Source organism: Tenrec ecaudatus, chromosome 9, assembly GCF_050624435.1.
Source record: "Tenrec ecaudatus isolate mTenEca1 chromosome 9, mTenEca1.hap1, whole genome shotgun sequence".
In the NCBI taxonomy this organism is placed as follows: Eukaryota; Metazoa; Chordata; class Mammalia; order Afrosoricida; family Tenrecidae; genus Tenrec; species Tenrec ecaudatus.
This window is the reverse complement of record NC_134538.1, coordinates 16,702,491-16,726,368: the sequence shown is the minus strand read 5'-3', so window position 1 is coordinate 16,726,368 and position 23,878 is coordinate 16,702,491. Positions and strand designations below refer to the sequence as shown.

The 23,878-nt window shown below is 43.7% G+C and overlaps 1 protein-coding gene across 5 annotated transcripts in view; it reads left to right on the top strand.

The window, feature by feature from the left end:
• The window catches only part of TTC23 (tetratricopeptide repeat domain 23), a 127,864-nt gene that overhangs the window by 35,040 nt on the left and 68,946 nt on the right, over positions 1 to 23,878 (top strand). For all 5 annotated transcript variants that reach the window (XR_012786089.1, XM_075557896.1, XM_075557895.1 and 2 more), the window contains one exon: positions 14,188 to 14,365. Coding sequence is in view for 4 of the 5 variants with exons in the window: in XM_075557896.1 (XP_075414011.1) it covers positions 14,188 to 14,365 (178 nt within the window). In the remaining variant the exon portion in view is untranslated. The remainder of the gene's footprint in view (positions 1 to 14,187; positions 14,366 to 23,878) is intronic.

The window sequence follows — 23,878 nt, the reverse complement described above, 5'->3', positions numbered from 1 at the left end:
TTTTTAAATTTGTTGACTGTACAATCCTAGTCAATCTCTATTGAGTTTATCATAGCAATTATGTATAATATTTATATTTTGCTTATTTTTGTCAATTGAGACATCAGATTTTAAGTTGAATAGCTTAAACCTGAAACCATGATTTATAAATGATGATTTGACTATGTCTTCCCAATGTTCCTTCAGTCACTGCAGCTATTTTGTTAGGGGGAGGAGAACTCAACAAGAAGATTTCGTTATCTATTGTTTTATTGATTGGTATATGTTGTTCTTCTTTGTTCCTTATGTCTGTATATATTTTACCTGATATAAAAATTAAACCCTACCTCTCTTTTGGCTCACTTTTTCCTATAATAACTTTTCCATCCCTTCATTTTCAGTCATCACATTTTTTAAATTACTGATGCATTTGGGTGTAGATCTAGCTTCTTTCTAGTTCTTATTTGTCCTCCAAGTTTTATGCCCCTTTTCTTCTTCTTGCCTCTATTTAGATTAATGAAATATTCTATTGTTGCAGCCTCCTATCTATAATGTATAAGTTACATGTGTTTTATATTTCTTTTAGTTTTTACTGTAGAGCCTGCCATTTAAATCCCTGACTTACTAGACTGTAAATGGCCTCTTAACTGCTTCCTGAACAATGTAAGAACCTCTGAGTCTATGGACTCTCATTATTCTGTCCTCTAATTGATGCCATCTTGTCATGTACGTAAATCATATGATATTTTGTACCACAGGCAAGCTCATGAAGGGGGAAACCTTTGTAATACCTCTAGCTGCTGAAGCACTAATCAAGACTCTCTACCAAATTTCTATGTATCTATAAGACAAAGAGTCACACTGAATAAGTGGGCCAAGAGACTTTTCACTAAAGGAGATACCTACATAACTCATACATGCATGACAAGATCTTGCAACTCACTGGTTATGAGGAAAGAGAAAATTAACATCATGCCCTCCAGAAGGGCTAAACATTTTAAAAAACTGCTGTCATCCAGGGTGGTAAGGCTGGTGCTCGCATGTTTCACTCATGTCGCTGCTTGGAATACAGGTGGGACAACTGCTTTTGTTGCTCTAGAGCAGCAGTTCTCGACCTTCCTCATGGCGTGACCCTTTCATACAGTTCCTCGTGTTGTCGTGACCCCCAACCATAACATTACTTTCATTGCTACTTCATCACTGTCATTTTGCTACTGTTATGAATCGGGCAACCCCTGTGAAAGGGTCGTTTGATCCCCCAAAAGGGTCGTGACCCACAGGTTGAGAACCCCTGTCCTATTGGTTAGCTACCATCCAGTTAATTCCAACCATAAGGGCCCACCTGGTCAGAACAGACTGCTCCCCAGAGTCTGCAAGGCTGCGAGCCTGCAGAAGCAGAGTGCTAGGGGTTTCTGGCAGAGGGTGGTTTCAAACTGCCAGCCTCTTGTCACACGCGTAACCACTTGCACCTCCGGGGCTTCTATTAGAACTGTTTGAGAACATGAGCTTTGAATATTTGCATATCCCATGGCCTGGCAGTCTGACTCCTAAATACACACACGACAGAATGCCTCTGGCTGTCTGTCAGGAGCCCCATCCAAGGACGTTTCAGACAAGCTGGTCTTTGTAATGGCCCAGACATAGAAGCAACACACATATTCCTGAGAAGTGGAGCCGCTTAGAATGTGAGCTACTTTCCCGAACGTAACACGTAATGAAAGAAGCCAGACCCGAACGGATTCAGATTCTAGGATTCCATGTTTAGAATGGGGGCAAGAAGCAAAGTTATGAGGAAAATATCGCGGACTCTTAGCTCAACAAGCACACCGGCCCTGGAAAAAGTACAACCAGAATGTTCCTTAGAAGCAAAGATGGTGAAACTGTTCCCTCGCTGACTTTAGACATGTTTTCAGGAGCAATTAGTCCATGGAAAAGAACATCATGCTTGGTAAATCAGAATATCATAAAGAGGACAACCCTCCACAAAATAGATTGACACCGTGGCTGCAACAATGAGCTCTAACGTAACAGCAATTGCGAGCTCAGCACAGGACCAGGCAGTGCTTCGTGCTAGTTCCTCAAGCCACAGCACAACTATTAGTACCAAGTCTGGCCGGCAGATGGCGGGCATTGGACGCTTCTAGGCCCACTACACAGGAATTTAAGAGCAAATGTTCCAGGCTGCCTTAAAGTTATTTTTGTGTTTTAAACTTTGCTACTCTTATAGTCTCGACTTTGCATCATCGCCTGTTATCCGGAACTTGCATGTTTAAAAGGCATGATTTTCATCTAATTACGTTACTTTGTTTGCTCAGTGAAGTGTGACTGTTGTGCAGAAATCCATCTGCTTTAGAAGGTAACATTGTTTTTTGGGGGAGGGGTATTTGTTTGTTGTTTAATGTAGTCACACGGGAACCTCCGTAGCCTTTTCCATTGCCAGGTCTTGGAGGTGGACCGCTGGCAGCTCGCGTGGGGTGTATGCTTCTCCTAAAAGGCTATGTTTGGGGGCATCGCCCTGTTCCTGCCTTTCATTGGCTTTCCTTTTATGGTTCCCACCAGGCAGGCATTGCTCCTGCGCAGACAGACAGACTTGTGCTACTGTGCCCATTTCTGACTATTGCCCCAGGCTCCCCGCAACTTCTCCCCGCCCTCTCTCAGCCCTCCTCAATAAGTCATGACTCTGCTAACGCTAGCCGCAAGGTCAGCAGTTCCAAAGCTCCAGCCCTTACGGGAGAAAAGATGAGTCTTTCTACTCTGGTAAAGAGCCACCATCTCAGAAACCCACAGGGGCAGTTTTGCTGTGTCATGTAGGGTCGCTGTGACCCCGAACTGACTTGACAAATGTGAGGTGGTGGTTTCCGTAGCGTCACTCCAGGAGCCCGGGTTGTGCTGTGTTCGGAGCATTGGGTAGTTAACCATGAGTGGTTCAAACTCACCAGCTGCCCCAAGGGAGAAAGATGAGGCTGTCTGACAGTCTTGGAAACCCTAAGGGCCAGGCTTGCCCAGTCCTATAGGATCACAATGAGGGGGAATCCACCCCAGGTTGGGGAATGCAGTGTGATTGTTGAAATCTTGTCACGAAAGTAACTAGCAGAAATCCGTAAACTTTACCCCAGTGGTAAGAATCATTTTCTGCCCTGGTTATTGAGCGTCCGATAACCCACCTAGTGCCATCACGTTTACTCCAACCTATTGACTCTGCAAGACGGAATCAAACTGCCTCACTGTAAATCTTCATGGAAGCAGACAGGCCCATCATTCTCCGTGGAATGGCTGGTGGCTTCAAGTCGCTGACCTTGGCAGTCACCAGCCAAGCCCTTAGCTGCTGGTACCTAGGGCACTTCCCAGAAACAAATCAAACCAAGCACCCCCTGCCAGCAAGTCAGTTCCAATTCCCAGTGACCCTATATAAAGTTTCCAAGGTTGTAAATCCTAGGTTCCCAAACATGGGCTGATCATGGAATCACCAGGGGACCTGCTGAAACTACGCCCCCTGCGTACCTCCCTCTAGAGATTCTGGTTCATTAGCTGGCAAAGGGAGCCCAGGGCCTGGTAATTTAACCAGATCCCCATGTGGCACAATTGTCATGGCCTACTGCAACTGCTGATTGTGCACGTCTTGTCCTCTTCCTCTCTGACTAGTGACCCTGGCATCGCTGAAGGATTGCCCAGCTTGCCCTGTAAACCTGTGGCCCAGGGTCATGCAGCTGGACCCATTCTTTTTTTTTTTTTCAATGAGAAAGAAGAATCTCTTTAATAAATAAATGGTGTTGGGAATATTGAATTTCCACATGTAGAAAATAAAACAAGATCTATGTCGCACACCACACACTAATTCAAAACAGATTAAGGATTTAAATGTGAAAATTAAAACAATGTAATTATTATACAGAAATACAAGGTTTATGCTGTTGGGCCTGTGTTTGTTTTGTTTTGTTTTTTAGTACAGCAATTTATTATTTCCATCATTTTTTCTACAAACTTTGATGGCTTGAATTCACTGTGTAGTTTTTTTTTAAATCATTTTATTGGAGCTCATACAACTCTTATCACAATCCACACAAACATCAATTGTGTAAAGCACACTTAAAATCTTAAAACTTAAAATCTCAAACCTCACACTTTCCGCTTGGGTTCCTGGAATCAGCTCCTCATTTTTCTTCCGCCCCTCCCCCTGGCCTCCCTGCTTCCCCCCTCCCTCATGAACCCTTGATAATTTAGAAATTATTATTTTATCGTATCTTATACTGCCCGGCATTTCCCTTCACCCACTTTTCTGTTGCTCATCCCCCAGGGAGGAGGTTATATGTAATTGATCCTTGTAATTGATTCCCTCTTTCTACCCCACCTTCCCTCCTGGTATGGCCACTCTCACCACTGGTTCTGAGGGGTTCATCTGTCCTGGATTCCCTGTGTTTCCAGTTCCCATCTGCACCGCTGTGCATCCTCTCATCTAACCAGGTTTGCAAGGTAGAATTGGGATCATGATAGTTGGGGGGGAGGAAGCGTTTAAGAACTAGAGGAAGGTTGTGAGTTTCATCAATGTTACATTGCACCCTGAGTAACTCATCTCCCTCGCCCCTCCCTCTCTGCAAAGGATGTACAGTTGTCTACAGATGGGCATTGGGTCCCCATCACACGCTCCCCTCATTCACGATGGTCTGATTTCCGCTCCCCCCCTATAGTGTTTGATACCTGGTCCCCTAGACCCTTCGTGATCACACATGTTGGTGTGCTTCTTCCATGTGGGCTTTGTTGCTTCTGGACTAGGTGGCTGCTTGTTTACTTTCAAGCCTTTAAGACCCCAGATGCCATATCTTTTGATAGCCGGGCACCATCAGCTTTCTTCACCACGTTTGCTTATGCACCCGCTTTGTCTTCAGCGATCATGTCAGGAAAGTGGATATCACGGAATAACCATTTAGCTGAGCAAAGTGCTCTTGTATTAAGGGAATGCATGTAAGGAGGCCCAATGTCCACCTACTGCCCTACTCCTAAACCTATAGATATATGCACATAGGTCTATTTCCCCCAAATCATAAATATACTTACATATGTACATGTCTATATTTAAACCTCTATGTATGTCCTTTGCCTCCTACTCATTTCCTGTACTTCCTTTCGCTTTCCTCCTGTCCCACTACCATGTTCAGCCTTCATTCTGGTTTCAGTAATTCTTCTCGATTACATTGCCCTTGGTCACTCTCTACCAGCCTACCAGATGTGCCAAACCAGGAGGGCAACGTAATGCATGGAGGAATCCACAAAAAGACTGGACCACATGCCAGCCCTAACCAGAATCAGCCCGACCCCCACCATGGAAGGGAGTGCCACAGAAAATGAAAATAGATTGTCTGGTGGGGAAAGGAACTGACCTGCCACACCACACCCAGAAGGAAGCTGGAACAAATGAAGGGGAGGAAGGGAGTGGAGCACACCAGGGCCCACCAAGCTCAGAGGACAGTAACCCTGTTCAGAGCGGTCAGTGCACAGAGAGGACCATATGGCCGGTCCCACTGCGAGATGTGACATCCTGCACTGACCCATGGCCCTACATGGGACAACACCGGAGACACAGTGTGGGATGTGTGACTGAGCTGACCCCACCACACTGAGGCAAAACAATGGGGTGTGCAATAGAGCGGTAGGGGAAGCAGAGCAAGGAGGTCCTGAGGGAGTATCAAGGATGGACTTTGGGGCCAGGGTGTGATACCCATCAGACTCGTCCGGAAACCACTCCTAAAGGTCAACAAACAGACCTTGAACTATTAACAGGCATTTCTTTCTAAAAAATTTTTTCTATTTATTTTTTCTCTTCTTTTAGATTTTGTATGTCAGTGGCTTTTTGTTTGTTAGTTTGGTGCTGTCAAAGCCATTTGCAATTTTATGTGCATATTATTTTCTCTGCAGGTCTATCTAGGTAAGATAGACTGGATAAACAATGTGGAGAAGAAAACAAGTTCCCAGGGGGACATGGGAGAGTGGGAGGTGGGGGAAGGGAGGGGTGTTGGCCAACCCAGGGACAAGGGAACGAGTGGCCGAAGCCATTCTTCAGTGTGCCTGTAAAAAGCGTTTCCTCAAGACATCGCCCATGTAGGAGGGGCTTCCAAACATTGATTCCAAAGGTGGAATGAAAAGCAGTGGCAGTTTTCCACAGACATTTTGCAGCTCCTGTTCATTTCTGAGCAATATGTTGTGGTGCAGTTAGCAGTGTGTGAGCTACACAGTCAGACAGTTCTGGTTCCGATCAGGGCTCATTCAGACTTGCCAGCGGAGGCCTAACCTGTCCCCAAGCCTCACTGTCCTCTTTGGTTAAATGGGAGTGGCGTTCCTCAGCTGGGTGCTGGGGCGATCAGGTAGATAGATACCACCTTGAATCATCCGGGCACTTGGGGGTGTGAGTATCTTCAGCTGCGAATGCAAGTGGCCAGCCGACTCCCCTGCTGGTGACCCCGTCATCATCAGCCGGGTCGCACTACACTACGTGTGCTCCGGGGTTTTCAAGGCTGTGACCGCTCCTGTCACCAGGCCTGTCTTCCAAGAAGCCAAGGTGTGTTCAAAGGGCCGGCCGTTCACCTGCGAGTCAAGCTATAACCACTTGCTCTGCCCAGAGTGGAGCCTTAAATGAAGAGAAAGAGAACGCAGGTAGCTCTTACTATCATCGTTATTTAATGATTTGATTGGATTATCCCGCCCACGTTTCAGATAAAGAGTCACTGGGTGGTCCAAATGACCAGTGCCAATAGGCCGAGGGCTCAAATAGCCACAAAGGTTCCTCAGAAGAAAGTCCTGGCAATCCAATCCCCCCCCAAAAGCAGTCATTGAAAACTGTGGAGCACAGTTCTACTCTGACCACATGGGCTTCATAAGTCACCACAATCAGCTCAGATGGCAGCTAGTTCTGCTCCAGGTGACGTTTCGGGATGAAAGACGGCCCCTGGCCTGTACTTACTTACTTCACTTACTGGCCTGCACTTACTTACTTCAGACAAGCTCAGGTTCACTTTGTAAGCTGGGCGGTGTTTCTTTGCCTCGGCCTCTCCTGACCCAGTGTGGTCGTTACATTGAAGAAATGGTTCTAACACAAGGCTCCCAGCAAGGAAAGGGAGCGGGGAAGCTTTCCCCTAGCTCTGACTTTCTTAGGAAGGCAGAGGAGACCACGGAGAGCAACAGTGGGGCCCTATCTGCATTGACCTCACTTCACTGAGACGGTGGAGTTCTACCTAACTCCTTGTGCCTCCTCCGGAAAGCCTCCTGGTCTCTTTTATTAGGATTTTTTAAATTATTATTTTAGCAGTAGTCTTTGTCTTTGCTCCCACAACATGCCCAGCACCCCAATTGGTCCTGTTGGTCACGCCCACAACCAACTTTTCTAGACTCGCAACTTCTTTTCTGGTTCAGACCGTGACCTGGAGGCCCTTGCTATCTCATTTGGACCACGGAGGGACTATACTGTTATGGACTCCCTTTCTGCACTAATGCTTTCATCGCCAGGGCATCTGCCCAATGGTCCCATGCCCAGAGCCCAGCACCCTGGGCCCACCCCCGGCTCTCCGGAATAGGGGTTTCTCTCATCAGCCGCCCTGTGTGCTTCCTGCCTATGTAACAGGTGAGGGCGCCTTTCTTTTCCCTGTCGGGGCTCCTGCCCACCCTCTGTTCCTGTGATGGAAGTGATGGCTATACTTCTCTAGAGGGTGGTTTAAAATACAAGCTTTTTCACAGCTTCCCCCACCCCCACCCCGTCTTACACGGTGCCTGTGTACTGCGCAGTTGCCCAAGCAATTGCTGTAACCGGAGTACAAATGATACCCCACGAGCGTAGCCAGACTTTGAGCTGCGTTCTCAAGACTTTGCTTCATTTAATCTTGAGTCTTCGCTGTGAAGTCAATGCTATTAGCCGTCCCGTTTTCACATAAAGCAACCGAGACACTAACGGATGTGAGGTTACTTCCCACGTGCCACAGCTGGGCCGTGGTGGAGCAGGATGCAGGCCAGGAGCCCAGCACCGACCGCACCCCCTACTGCAGACAGGAAGCCTCCTCGTGCCCCCCGCAGGGCAGGGTCTTCCCTGTCGGTGCCCAGAGGAGAGCAGGACCCAGAGGCACATCCCTGCCCACACTGACTGTGAAAACCGCTATGCAGCGTCTCCTGCCTCAGGACTGGTTTCTCACCAGACTCTGCTCGTCGGCGAAACCCCCACAAAGCCATGCTTTTATGCATGGGCTCAGCCTGCTCACCGAGCTCCAGAGTTTTACACAGGAAACTGCTCATCACCGGAGGAGACTTCATTTATTAATTGCCCTGGTGACGCCATGGTCAGGCTCTTGGCTCCGAACCAAAACGTTAGCCAATAGGAACTTCCCCCACAGCTCCTCGAGAGAACTGCTGGTCGGTCCCCTTTGAGACACTTCTCCGTCGCATGGAGTCCCTGTCAGTGAACGTGGACGGACGGCACCCAACAAACTGACAGCTCCACACGCCGAAGCATGTCTCCATCACAGCGAAAGCCTCTGAGACGCATCCGAAGTGAAGCGCAGCCTGGCGGAGTGCTCAGTGGAATGACTGCGGCTGTGTTTTCATTCAATAAAAAAGGCCATCGTTTAAACTGTACACCTGCCAAACTCACATAGCCACCCCCATTCTGTTGTGTGAAACTCCCTCTCCTCTCTCTGTCCATTGGGTTCCCCAAAGCTCCTCGTACCCACTAGACACACACGAGACAGTAACCCTCAAAGCACCTCCAGCAGGTAGACAGCAACGGAAAGGGAACACACTTCTGTCCCAAACACTGCCTACGAGCAAAAGGAGGCAGGCAAGCGAGCCGATGACATCAAGGAGTGGGCGACAGAAGTCAGACTTCAGTGCCTCTTTCTTTTTTTTTAATTTTAAAAATTTATTGGGGCTGATACAATTCTTTTCACAGTTCATACATATACATACATCAATTGTATAAAGCACATCTGTACAGTCTTTGCCCTAATCATTTTTTTCTCTTTTCTTCTTTTACATTTTATTAGGGACTCAAACAACTCTTTCATAACAGACACTGACTCTTCACTTCCTGGCTCTCTTGGGATTCGGCAGTTTGCATTTCAGACAGTAGTAGAAGAGCGACTGTCTATTTGTGGGATGCTGTGCCCTGGGTGTCCTCCCCTGGTCCAACCCCTGGCCCGCAGAACTCACCACTGGAGATGCCAGCTCTCCAGAGGACTCCCTGCAGGCCCCACTCCCCAGCCGCTCTCCATTGCAGCTCTTCATGCAAAAGGGTCCCCCCCGCCCCCCTCCGTCCAGATTCTGAGTGGCCCAGGGTCAGGGAGGAGATAGGAGCAGAGGAGGTGCTGCCGCTGCTGCTTTGCACACCTGGAGTGCTTAGAGAGGTGAAGCCCTGCCGCAGGAGGGGCCCCGGGGCCCATTAGGACCAGGGAGCAGCAAAGAAGTTGGCATGGATCGCTTCTGCAGCCTGAATCGTGGACTCACAGTAAGCTTGCAAAGGCCCACGTAGGTTGCCTTAGCTTGGTAGCATCTCTTTCTGACTGTCACTTTAGTGCCAGAATCTTGGAGTAGTACCCAACAGTCATTTCACAGGGGGCAGAATAGAACATACTTCATTGTGTGGGCACACTAAACTGTACGTTCTATTTTTCATCTTGCTAAGGAAATATTCCAAACATATGAACATATGGATAAACCACCACTGCCGTCACATTGATTGAGACGTATCAGAACCCGCAGATGCACAGATAGCAAGGGATTCTGGGCTGTAAGCCTTGGCAGGAACAGGTAGCTGGTAGAGGTCAACTGCTGACCTTGTGGTGAGGAACCACCAGGGCTCCTTCCATGCAAACACGCGTGTACCATTACTCTGTGTTTGTGTGGGTTTATTTGTAACACGTTCATGCACATACAAGTCAAAGGTCACATGTTGATAGTTTGATCACATTCTAATGAGTTGTGAAATTTCACCACTATCAAGTTCAGGACATGTCTTCTTGTACTTGCCATTAGTGCTCCATTGCCCACCTGCCTCCCCTGCCATGACCCGTTGAAACTGTCCATCCAGTTGTTGTCTCTATGGGTTTACCTAGCCTGGGTTCATATACAGAAAAACATACAAAATCAAAATTCATGCAGCCATTTTCTCTGTGTGTGTGTGTATGTGTGTGAATCTCCTCTAAGAATATCGAGACAAAAACTCATTAACAACAGAAGAACTGAGCAACACAACTTGACCTCCTAAACATATAAAAAAAACTCCACTAACAACAACACAATATGCACTATTTTCAGTGTACATGGAACATTCTCTAGAAGAGATCATAGGTCAGGCCACAAAGCAAGCCTTAACACATCGAAAAACATTAAGATATTACAAGCCATTTTCTCAGGCCATCAAGCTATGTAAAATTATAAATCAATAATAAGAAGATAAAGGAGAAATAAAATCAAATACACGGAAACAGAATAACATGCCGCTTTAAAACAAGTGGGTAATTGAAGAAATAAGGAATGAATTTTCTAAATATCTTGAAATGAAATGAAAATAAAAATACAACATACTAAACCTTTGGGACATAGTAAAATCAGTGCTTAGAGGGTAATTTACAGCAATAAATGCACACATCAAAAAAGAAGAGAGAACCAAAATCAATACCTTAACCTAACATCTTCAATAATTAGAACAGGAACAACAAAATAAGCCTTCATCTATCAGAAGAAAATAAATAACTAAGATTAGAATAGAAATAAGTGAATCAGAAAACAGAAAAACAACGGAAACATCAACAAGATAGGAGACTGGTTATCTAAAGTATTTAAAAAATTGATAAACCACTGGCAAACTTAACAAAGAAAAAATTGTGATATCAAGAATAAGCAATGAAATTGGCAATATCATAACAGAAGCAACTAAAATAAAAAAGATAATACAATACTATGAAAGGCTTTACTCCAACAAATTTGAAATCCTAGATAAAATGGACAAATTTCTAGAGAAACCCTACCTACCTAATTTTAAAAAGATGGATGTAGAAAACCACAACAGACCCATAACAATAGAAGAAATGGGTCATTAAAAAAAACTACCAACTCACCAGAAAGGAACAGATGGCTTCTCTGGAGAACTCTACCAAGCATACACAAACTATACCAGAATATAGAAAAAGATTACAAACTCTAGAAATCACTTTTAGAAATAAGCATAACCCCGATTCCCAAACCAGCCAAAGACATTGCCAGAATAGAAAATTATAGACTAGTATCCCTTGGTAACATAGATACAATGAGTCTAAAAAAATAAAAAATCCCAGTTCATAGAATTAATGTGTGGGTGTGGGTGTCATGATCAACTGGGAGTCATTTCAATTATGCAAAGATGGTTCAACATTAGAAAAACCATCCGTGTAATCCAACATATAAATAAAAGATAAGAACTATGTGATTATATAAGTTGATGAAGACAGGCATTTGGCAAAATCCATCACTCACTCCTGATAAAAGCCCTCAGCAAAATACAAACAGAAGAGACGTGTCTTAGCACAACAAAGACCGTATATAAAAACTCAGAGGCCAAGATCTCACTCATCAGGGGGACGGAAAGCATTCCCAGAGAAGGTTGCCCTTTATTACCACTCCATATTGTGCTGAAAGGCCTGGCCAGATATAGACAAGAAAAAGAAATTTAATTAGCAAACAAATAGTAAAACTTATGCTGTTTGCAGATCATATGATTCTGTATGTCAGAAACTCCAAAGCTGCAATAAGAAAACTAATGGAAATAATTGAAAATTTTGGCAGGATGGCAGAATGTAAGATCAATGTACAAAAATCAATATCTTCCTGTATACTAACAGTGAGAGGTCGGAAAAAAGAAATGGAGAAGCCAATGCCATTTACAATAGCCACCCAAAAGATGACATAGCTATGAAGAAACCTAACCAAAGAGATGAGACTTCTGCAAAGAAAACTACAGAACATCGCAAGAAAGCAAAACCACAAAAACCTTCATAAACAGCCAAATGTGCTATGCTAATGGATAGGCAAGCTTAACATTGTGAAAATGCCAACGCTACCTAACACCAGCTATAAATCTAATACAATTCCAATCCAGATTCCAGCATCATTCTTGGAAATGGAAAAACTAATCACTAGCTTTATTGGAGAGGTAAGAGAACCCCAGGGTAAGCAAATCACTACTTCGAGAGCACAACAAAGTAGCAGGCCTTTCATTTCCCAACCTTAAATCCGTATGCAGCCAGAGTTGTCAAATGGCCTGGTACTGGTTCAACAGTAGACTTGCAGACCTCTGGAACAGATTAGAGAACACAAAAATACATCCATTCACCTACAGACATGTAGCTACTTGGACGTAAGCAAAGTGTGATTTTAAAACTAAATAGGTGGAGGACTGATGCTCCATATCTGAACAGTTTGTCTAAGGCATGCCCCACAGATAGATGTCTTTCCTTTGCCCAATGAACAAGGCAGGGAGCCAAATTTACTGTGCAAGTAAACATGTTCATTAGGGCAATACCTTGCAAGGAGTGACATGGTGAGGGCCCAATGGAGGAGAGTTTGTTTTAAGTTGTTTAAAGAAATGACACTGTTTATTCATGAACAAAGATATGGTAATTGGATCTGCGTGCAACAGGTGTTTGAAAATGGAGTCCAAGGTTAAAGCTTCTGGGTAGGCTGCCATCGCTTATTTTGGGATGGTGCACATGTGCTGGACAGCTCGTTCCTCAGGTTCGTGCTCTCTGCCCAGGTGTTCTTTGCTATTGGGGCCAACTCGAGGTCACAGGTGTGGGGTCTGCTCCTGTAACTAGTTTAAGCTGGTGAATGCTGCAGAGCAAGCGTGTGAAACCAAAACATTGTTTTTACAGGTGTGAAAAATACTTTCTTTTTTTTCCCCTTACTATTTTGAAAAAATACTATTCTTGTGGGGGTGAAGGTCGGCGGAGAAAACAGAAAGTGGTGCGGGTTTTCCTAATACACCACGTGTTACAATATTAACTGCATGTGGGTGTGATTGAGCCCATATGTGTTGGCTTAGGGAAATTCCTCAAAGTCATCTGTAAATTAGATATTGGAGTGGAAAAATCCAGCCTATTTTTTAATCGGTCTCAAACTACCTTGGGTGAGTATTCCCAGTGGTCATCTACTAAGATTTTCTAGGTTTTAAGTCTGCTAGCAAGTGTGAATGCTGTTTCTTTCATTCATCTTTGAAACAGGTTTTCCATTTCCCAATTAGATGAATAGTTTGTCATTCTTTGTTACCAAATCAATGTGAATAATAGTCGCTTCATCTCCCCCCTCCCCCCCCCCCGCCCAAACTTACTCTAATGTTCTCTAAGCCAGTAGATTTGCAAGTTGTTCCTTCCTTCCCACACCTGGTCTCCATTCTTCTATCAGACAATTGGTAGATACTGTGCTTGATGTGGTGTAGGAGATGCTGGGATTCCGGGGTAAGTGAGGTAGACTTGGTCCTGACCTTCACACAGGTCCCTACTTTTACCTGGTATGAAGGGAGTTCCTAGGCACTTACAACACAGTATGAGAGATGTTTCTTGATCAGGCAGGTTCACAATGCACAAGCGCCTAACCCAGCCTGGATTACCAGAGACTAGTTAGGACTAGGATGAGGGAACGTGTGCTTAGGACGCAAAATGTAAGGGTGCTCTCATTCTTGAGCGTATGGCCTGGCCCCAGTATGCTCTCAGAAGATGTGGAAGGTCCAGATGGTGCTGTACAGAATTTTCATACACAAGGGGCTTCAAACATTTGTGAGAAAATTTCATGAAGCCCCCTTGTACTTTCTGGAGGCAGACCCCAAGGAAACTTCCTTTTAAACTTATTGGTAGATCAAATCATCATGTGATCGTTGGTGATTACATTATATCACAAATGGCAATCAGTGCAGTCTCTGGCTAAGTTTCTGGGAATGATAGCTTAGCTACACTGACGTGTAAAATTAACCAGCACAATGTTTTATTAGATAATTGCTAATTTAGTCTCAGAACGACCTAATGCAATAGGCACTGTTATTATGTTTAACTCTCAGATGAGTAAACTGCGAAGTGACTTGAGGATCATCTCTCTGTTAAGCGGTGGAGCTAGGATTTGGGCCCAAGTAGAATGGCTCCTGAGTTTGCCTCCTTAATCATTTTCTTCGTTTTTTTACAAAAAGATAATTTGTTGGATTTTTCTTTTTAGATTGTATCAAGGTCAGAAGAAATCAAAAGAAGCTCTACTTCATTATCAAGAGGCATTGGACTATATCGAGAGAAGTAAAGGCGAAAAAAGTCTGGCGTGTGCTCCAGTCTTGAGGGAACTAGCAGGTGTAGAGCAAACCTTGGGGCTTCACGACTTGGGCATCAACCATTTAATACAGGTGAGCATCCAAGCTGCTGGAGGCCTGGCGCCTTTCATGGACACAAGTACGCTAGCGACTCTGAGCTGCCTGGCTCGGTGCTTTGCTATAGATGAGGAGAACACTTGTCATATTTCTGAGATGGCCAAGGAAAGGCTGGAGGCTGGGCCCTTTTACCAGGGGCACCTTCTATGAGCAGCCCAAGACTACTTAAAGAGTTTCACTCACACTGTGTGTAGAGTCTGTCGTATTTCACAGGTAGAATCTCTTTATCATTCCTAAAACTTAAACCTTCTGCCACTGAATTGATTCCTACCCAAAGTGACCTTAGATGGAGTGTTTCTCAGGTTGTAAATCTGTATAGGAACTTAAAGCCTCAGTTTTCTCCAGTGGAATGGCTGATGGATCCGAACCACCGGCCTTCTGGCTACCAGCTGAATGCCTAACCCAGAGCACCAGCAGGACTTCTTCTTTATCATTAGTATTTATTTATTTGAAGATTATGTGAGGAGGCTTTAAATTGTTTGTAGGAAAATGAAATGGAAATATAATGGAATTTGCCAACAAACGTTTTAAAACCCACTTGTGTTAAGAAATTGATTTGGATTTTTTTCCCCTAGTACATTCTAACACCTTTATCTCATAATACTTAGAATTGCCATCTATTAGCTGATTTTCTTCATCATAAGAATTTTTCTGTGAATTAGGAGTTTTTTTAATCGTACCATACACCTGAAATTTTTCCTCTGTTAAAATTATTTAAAAATAGTATGAAATGTTCCTGTTATTTCAAGTAAGAGATATTGACAGCTTCATTAGAATATCCTCAATTCTCATTTTATCTCTGGATTTATCTGGAGATATATATATATTATATATATATATATAATTTCTGGATATATATAAATTATATATATATAATTTCCTTTTGTAAGTTGAGCGGTTCTCTTTCCCGAGACTACATGGTCAATAAATGGCAGAGCTCTGATTCAAACCCAGTATTTTTCAGCCACATTATTCTGGCTGAGTTGGGGAATAGATTATGGAAAATAACAGGCAAGTTAGGAGACTTTTGAAGTAGCAAAGGCTAAAGATGATGGTAGCTTAGACTAGGATTGAATTATAGTGGCAATAAGAAAAGCAATATTGACCATATTTAAGAGGTGGGATTGATCAATGGTGCTTAGTGGTTCATTGAATGTGAGGAAAAGGGAAGAGTCAGAGGGGAGTCCCCCAAATGCTCATACCAGGTAGAGTTTGGGAATGGGTGTGATTGTATGATGGAGAAAGGATGACCTTCACATTTAAAGTTGGGTTTTTTTTCACTGAGGGAAATATGAAGCAAAATATTTGCCACTTCAACATTCCGTGCATTTTACAACATCCTGTGTTATGGTTTTTTATGTTAATCAACCATCACTACTATTTGCATCCAGATTTTTCCATCACTCATAACAAAAGGGCATTGTTAAGCAGTGAGACCTCCTTTCCACCTTTCTCCACCCACCCCTCTTATCCTCTAATAAACTTTTATACACTTGCCTATTCTGGATATTTCATTTCAGGGGTTCATATAATATACTGAATGATGCAGGCAGCATCAAGAGAAGATGGACAGAATATACAGTGTCCCGGTCCCCAAAAGAACTAGTTGACATTCTACCATTAAAGGAAATAATCGCATGTGACAGAACCAATGGTGCTTCGTGGAAGGCATTATCCAAAATCAAGGCTCCGGGAGTTGATGGAATACCAACTGGAACGGTTCAGGAGGCTGAGGAAGCACTGGCGGCACTCACTCATCGATGCCAGGACATTTCTGATACAGCTACCTGGCCAACTAACTGGAAGAGATTCATATGTGCGCCTATTCCAAAGAAAGATGACCCAACATAATGGTCAAATTATAGAACAATATCATTACTATCACATGTGTGTTAGGCCGGGCTGACTAGAGAAACAAATGCAAGAACACTCATATATATATATATATATATATATATATATATATATATATATATGAAAGAGCTTTATATGGAAGAGCAATTGTGTATTGAGAAAACATCCCAGCCCAGGCCTGATCAAGTCCATAAGTCTGATACTAGCCCACATGTCCAATACTAGTCCATAAATTCTTCTTCATGTTCACACAGCAGATGCAATGATGCCAAATGCAGGACAATCACAGGCTGGTGGGTGGAAAGTCTTGTGGATCCAATCTTGCATTGGCTGGGTCAGCTTCTGAGTGCCTCAACAGCAGGAAAGTGAAGCAGAGAGAGCGTGTGTAGTCTGCTTCTCAGGAGAAAGAGAGGAAGTTCCCAGAATCCTCCTGAGAGGCCATGCCCACATGGAGGCATCATCGGGCTGTGACCTGATTAACAAGCTGGACTCCACCCCTTCACCTATTTATCACATTGACATGAAATCATGTAACTACCACAACATGCAAGTACAATTTTGCAGAAGATCATCCGACAGCGGTTGCAGCAGTGTATTGACAGGGAGCTGTCGGAGGTTCAGACCAGATTCAGAAGAGGACGTGGAACAAGGAATATCATTGCTGATGTCAGATGGATCTTGGCTGAAAGCAGAGAATATCAGGGAAAAAATGTATACTTGTGTTTCATTGCTTATGTAAAGGCATTCAACTGTGTAGACCATAATACACTATGGCTAACCTTAAGAAGAATGAGAACTCCAGAACACTTCATTGTGCTCACGAGGAACTGTATATGGATGAAGAGGCAGTTATGCACATAGAACAAGGGCGTCCTGCATGGTTTAAAATCAGGCAAAGTGTGCGACAGGGTTGTGTCCTCTCGGCACATTTATGCGGTCTTCGTGATGGGCAAAGCATCAGGGAAGCTGAGTGATCCGAAGAAGAATGTGGCATCAGGAGTGGACGAAGACTCTCTGTGATAATACAGGTGACACAACCTTGCATGCTGAAAGTGGAGAGGAATTGAACTTGCTTGCTGATGAAGATCAAGGATTGTAGCCTTCAGTATGGATCACAACTCAATGTAAAGAAGACCAAAATCTTTAGAACCGGTCCAAGAGGTAACATGATGAGAAAAGACTAAAGTTGTCCAGGATTTTATCCTGCTGGAATAGGACCCGCAATCACTGTTCATGGGAGTAACAGTCAAGAGATCAAAAGACACACCGCATTAGGTAACTCTGCTGTGCAAGACCTCTTTAGAGTATTGAAGAGCAAGGATGCTGCTTTGAAGACTAAGGTGTGCCTGACGCAATCTGTGGCATGGCATTCTCCATCGCCTCATATGCCTGTGAAAGTTGCTACTGAATAAGGAAGACCAGAGAAGAATCAACACATTGGAACTGTGGGCTGGAGAAGAATAACGAGAGTGCTGTGCACAGCCAAAAGGACAAACCGATCTGTCTTGGAAGAACCGAGGCCCAGGCGCTCCTTAGAGGCACGCAGGGCAAGACTTCGCCTTATATACTTTGAGCTTATTGTCAGGCGAGACCAATCCCTGGAGAAGGACTTCAGTTTGGCGCAGTAAAAGGACGGGGACGAAGAGGAGCCCTCCATGAGATGGATGCACACAGGGCTGCTTCGCTGGACTCAGGCAGGGGAACCGTTGCCAGGGTGACGCAAGACTGGGTAGGGTTCTGTTCCATATGTACAAGGTCACTATCAGTGGGAGCCAACTAGGTGGCACCTCATAACAGCAAGAACATGTCTAACTTACTTCATTTACTATCAGGTGCTCAGGGTCCACCTTCGTGGTCGCATGTGTCAGAACTTCACTTCTCGTTATGGCCGAATCCTAGTCCGTTGTGTCTGTGCCACGTTTTGTTCTTCTACTCATCTGCTGATGGGCATTTGTAAATCCAGATCTACTCCCCGAGTCTCAGCACTCCGTCTGTGATACCCATTTCTAAAGCTCAAAGAAAGGCGTGACCGTGTACTAATATGCATAGAGTCATCCAGGACATTGCCACAGACAAAATCCTATAGCATAATAGATAATTTCTGAGACCTAACACCAACAGCCTGCATGGCAAGGAGCAGCATTTCCGAACTGGTTGTCTATAGACAACCGAACTGGTTGTCACTAGCATTCACAGGCTTCCCAGAAAAAGTGTCTGCACACTGACGTGAAACACTGAGGGCGTGCAATAGAGCAGCAAGGGGAACAGAGCAATAAAGTCCCCAGGGAATACCAAAAAATAGACTGAGGGGCCAGGGCATGGCACCCCATCAGACTCGACCAGAAAACACTCCTAAAGGACGAGAAACAGACCTTGAATTATTTACAGGCTCTTCTTTTTTGTTGTTTGTCGTTGGTTTTTTGTTGTTGTTTTGTTTTCTTTTGCTGCTTTGTTTTGCTCTGTCTTGTTTTTTGTGCATGTCATTATCTCTAAAGGTCTATCCTGATAAGATAGGTGAGATAAACAATCTGGAGGAGAAAACAACGGTACCCACAGTTCCAGGGGTCAGGGGAAAAGGGGAGGTGGGGGAAAGGAAGTGGTTTTAACAAACCCAGGGACAAGGGAACAAGTAACCCAAATCATTGGTGAGGAGGGTGTAGGAGGCCTGGTAGGGCTTAATCAAGGACAATGTAAGTGAGAGGAATTACTGAAACTCAAATGAAGGCTGAACATGATAGTTGGACAAGAGGAAAGCAAAAGGAAATAGAGGAAGGAACTAGGAGGCAAAGGGCATTTATGGAGGTCTAAATACATGCATGTACATATGTAAATATATGTATATGTGACAATGGGGAAATAGATCTATGTGCATATATTTGTGGGTTTGGTATTAAGGTAGCAGATGGACATTGGGCTCTGACTCAAGTATTCCCTCAATGCAAGAATACTTTGTTCTATTAAATTTGCTTTCTATGGTGCTCACCTTCCCGACACAATTGCTGAGGACAAAGCAGGTGCATAAGAAAATGTGGTGAAAAAAGCTGATGGTGCCCAACTGTCAAAAGAGATAGCGTCTGGCATCTTAAAGGCTTGAAGATAAACAAGCGGTCATCCAACTCAGAAGCAACAAAACCCACTCGGAAGAAGCACACCAGCTTGTGTGATCATGAGGTGTGGATAGGCCCAGGCATCAAAGAACAAAAAATCGTATCATTGTAAGTGCAGAGTGTAGACCCAAAACCCATCTGTAGGCAACTGGACACCCCCTTACAGAAAGATCGCAGGGAGGAGACGACTAGTCAGGGTGCAGTGTAGCACCAATGAAACATCCAACTTTCCTCTAGTTCTTTAATGCACCATGCCCCCCCTCCCCGCCTCACTATCATGACCCCAATTCTACCTTACAAATCCGGCCAGAGGATGCATACTAGTACAGATCAGAGCTGGAAACACAGGGAATCCAGGGCAGATAAACCCCTCAGGACCAATAATGAGAATACAGATACCAGGAGGCTAAGGGGAAGGTGGAGCAGAAAGGGGAACCAATCACAATGATCTATATATAACCCCCTCCCTGGGAGACGAACAACAGAAAAGGGGTGAAGGGAGACACCAGACAGTGTAAGACATGACAAAAATAATCATTTAAATTATCAAGGGTTTGTGAGGATGGGAGGGTGAGGGAGGGAGGGGAAAATGAGCTGATACCAAGGACTCCAGTGGAAAGAACATGTTTTGAGAATGATGATGGCAACAAATGTACAAATGTGCTTGACACAATGGATGGATGGATGGATGGATGGATGGATGGATGGATGGATGGATGGCAATGAGTTGTATGAGCCCCAATAAAGTGATCTTTTAAAAAATTAATTAATTAAAAAAGGAAAAAGTGTTTGCAGTTCCATGAAAGGGGGGAATTTCAAATTAAAGTAAAGCTGAACTCAAGATGTTGTGCATTCGCACGCCAACATGCACTGGGAACTGAGAGGGAGCTGCACAAGCTTGGGAGACACCAGTGTTCCCCCGCCCTCTAGGAAACACTGCTTAGAGATGGAAGTTCACAGGTCTAAGGGAAGGTTTACCTAAGGGATTCAAATATCAGTGCCACTTCCAGTGAATCAGATCTCACACTCTTGAGCCCTTACAGTCCAAAAATGAGACTTGAGTTCATGTAGTTCCCATGTTTATGGGGCTCCGATTCTCCATTCTAAAAGGTTTTGCCACATTTCTATTTGTCTATGTAGACATGTACCCAACCATTCACATACATACATACACAGCATACAGTGATAGTCTATTATTATTTTCAATCACATCAAAATATGTTGGCTGTTTTATGTCACATTATCCCGGAACAATGCACTACCATTGAGTTGGTTCCAAATCATTGCAAACTATAAGACAGGCTAGGCCTGCTCCATAGGGTTTCCAAGTCAGAAATCCTCCTCTTTCTGCCCTTGAGCAGCTGCTGGGTTTGAACTGTCAACCTTCTGATTCATAGACCAGGGCTCAGCCCACTATGCTACCAGGGCTCCTAGCACCCCAAAATACGTCTGTGTATACAGAACATTAAAAACCAGAATATGATATCACCACAGTACAGTTATATTGGGACAGACCTTATTCCAGCATCCTCATGACTAGATTTCGGCAATCCAGGTTAGTTAGAATACAAGAGAGCAGTGTATCTTCCTTGAGGTAATTGCATATGGAAGCACATGGTGGCTGCCATCCATCATTGGTGATGTTCCTTTTGATCAAGATGATGCCCAGTCTTTATAGTTTGCTTTGTGTAGAGAGACACTTTAGGACTATGTGAAAATCCTGTGTCTATAAATGTTCTTTCGAGTTTTAACATCCACTAAGGAATCTTACTTCAACTAGCCTTGACTGAGATGGTTGCAAACTGACCCTTTTCCAACCCAACTCTCCCATCCATCTGATGCTGCCATTCTGCTGTTACGAACATCTTTTCCTCTACTGTACAACTTATTTATTGTTTGTTTGTGTTTGATTTTTTTTCTTTTTACTTAGTAAAGTGTCCTGGAAATCAATTTGTACCGGTTCATTGAAAACTTCCTCATTCATTTATACCAATGGATAATGATCCATTTTGTGTATATACTATAGTTTTAAAAAATTCATTTTCCTATGTTTGCGCATTTAGATGGGTTCCAATATTTTGCATTGACAAATAATGTAATAAATAATCCCTGTATTATATACTTTTGTTTAAAGTGAATTCATAGAAATAGAACTGCTAGAGGCAAGGGAGCATTCGTTGATAGTTTGGTTAGATACTGCCAAATTGCCTTTTACTGGGCTGGCACGATTGATCTTCCAACAGCAATGTATGGGACTACCTGTTAAGCAAAGCCTGTTCCATCAGACTGTTTTGTTAAACGTTTGGATCAGTTCCAAAATTATGGCAGAGAAATGACATCTCGGTATAATTTTAACTCGCAATTTCCTCTTATTTAAAATAGAGTTAAATATTTTAATTAAAACTTTTAAATATCTATGTGTGTGTGTTTATGTCTGTGTGTTTGTATCTGTGTAGACTGTTCACACTATTTGGCCATTAAAAAAAGATTTGATCTTGTCTCCTTTAGAGGTTCAGTATATTAGACTTACTGTCCCTTTCTTTGTTATATTGTCACTTAGTTTGTCATTTGTATGAGGGGGGCTTCAGGAACTTCATTGATGAATGGAATTAAGAGATGATAGGGGTTTTTTTCCCATGAATTTTTGAAATCTCCTTATATTTTAATTTTTCGAGTAGTTCTTTATACTGAGGTGCTTCAAACCTACCTTTTTTCTTTTCTATTTTTAGAATCATTTTATTGCGGGTGCATACAACTCTTATCACACTCCATACATACATCCATTGTGTCAAGTACATTTGTAAATTTGTTGCCATCATCATTCTCAAAACATTTGCTTTCTACTTGAGCTCTTATTTTTCCCCTTCCTCCCATCCTCTCTCCCCTCACAAACCCTTGATAATTTATAAATTATTATTATTTTGTCATGTCTTACACTGTCTGATGTCTCCCTTCACCCACTTTTCTGTTGTCCATCCCCCTGGGAGGGGGTTATATGTAGATCCTTATAATCGGTTCCCCCTTTCCACCCACCTTCCCTCCACCCTCCCAGTATAGCCACTGGCCCTGAAGGCAACCCCACCTTTTAAAGTATATTATTCAGTGGTCTCATTCTAGTCATAAGGCTGTGCAACCATGCGTAGTATCTAATTCAGGATATTTTCCTCACCCACCCCCCCCAAAAAAAATAAACCCCATATCCATCCACTAGCAGTAATTCCCCATTCTCTCCTCCTTCCATCCCCCGGCAATGCTAGTCTGCTCTCAATTTCTGTGAACTGGCCCATTTGGGAAATGTCATCATCAATGGAGTCATCCTGTCTTTGCTGATTTTCTCCAGCTTCCCTCATGTTACAGCTCGTATCGGTACCTCGTTCCTTTGTGTGGCTGGATACTATCCCTTGGTGCCAGATAGGCCACCTTTGTCTATCAAGTCTCCAGCTGGTATGCATGCGTGTTAATTCGTTGTGGGTATATCGTGAATAACGCTGCTGTGAACATGTGTGTTCAAGTGTTTGTGTGGACATAGGTTTGCAGGACAGTTTTGCTATTTCTTTTGTCTTGAGGGTTGAGAAATACTCCAAATTGATTTGCATCATCACTTGTATCCTGTAACCTTGCTGATTTGTTTGTTAGCTCTCGTAGGTTTTATTGGTTTTTGTTATGCATATATTTTCTAATTGTGATAAAATTACCAACCATTTCTCTCACATTTGGCTTGGAAGAGATCATCCATTTTAAAGTACTTGCAAAGTTTCACAAATGACTTTCCTTTTTGTTTAATTTTTAGGTTACTAAAGATTAGAGAATATTTTAAATAAATGCTTACTGAGCTTGGTGATATGAAAATACATTAGATTTGAGCCAGAAAATCCGGGGTATCGTCCGGACGCTTCTGTTTATCAGCTGTTTAATTATAGGCAAAAAAACAAACCAGACAACGCAGAAGCATTTACTTTACAAAGTTTCAAGATGAAACGGATTAGGCATGTGCCTCGTGTACGCTAGTTGATTTACTAGCCATCATGATCAGACCTTATTCAAATGCTCCTTTTCTTCGGGGACTTCACCTTTGATGCAGAAAGTATGGTGGGGCCCCGCGCTCTCTCAAGCCGTCCTACCTAAAAGACTTTCATTCCATACACACGAAAAAAAGGGAGCCTGTCGTTCCTCTTATCTTTCATTCTTTTGGGGTGAGAGAAACACCCAGAGGAAAAAAGCCCTTTTATTTTCTGTAGAGCACATAAAAGTTCACCGATGCTTTAAGAACTAACCCATTAAGATGGAGGAAAATCAACTTAGCCTGCCAAACCCCACTGGGGCCCAGTCACAGCCCTCCCTTCTGATAAAGGAGCCACAGCCCGCCAGTCACCGTGGGCAGGGGCTGTCAGCGCATCGCGCCCACACGTGTTCTGTGCCAGAACCTCCTTGTGGCAGATTTGGCACTGACCTCGCTTTCCTTCCACAAGGAAAATACCGCCGCATTCCGCTCTGACGAGAGCACTGTGTGCGCGCACTGCTCGAGGCG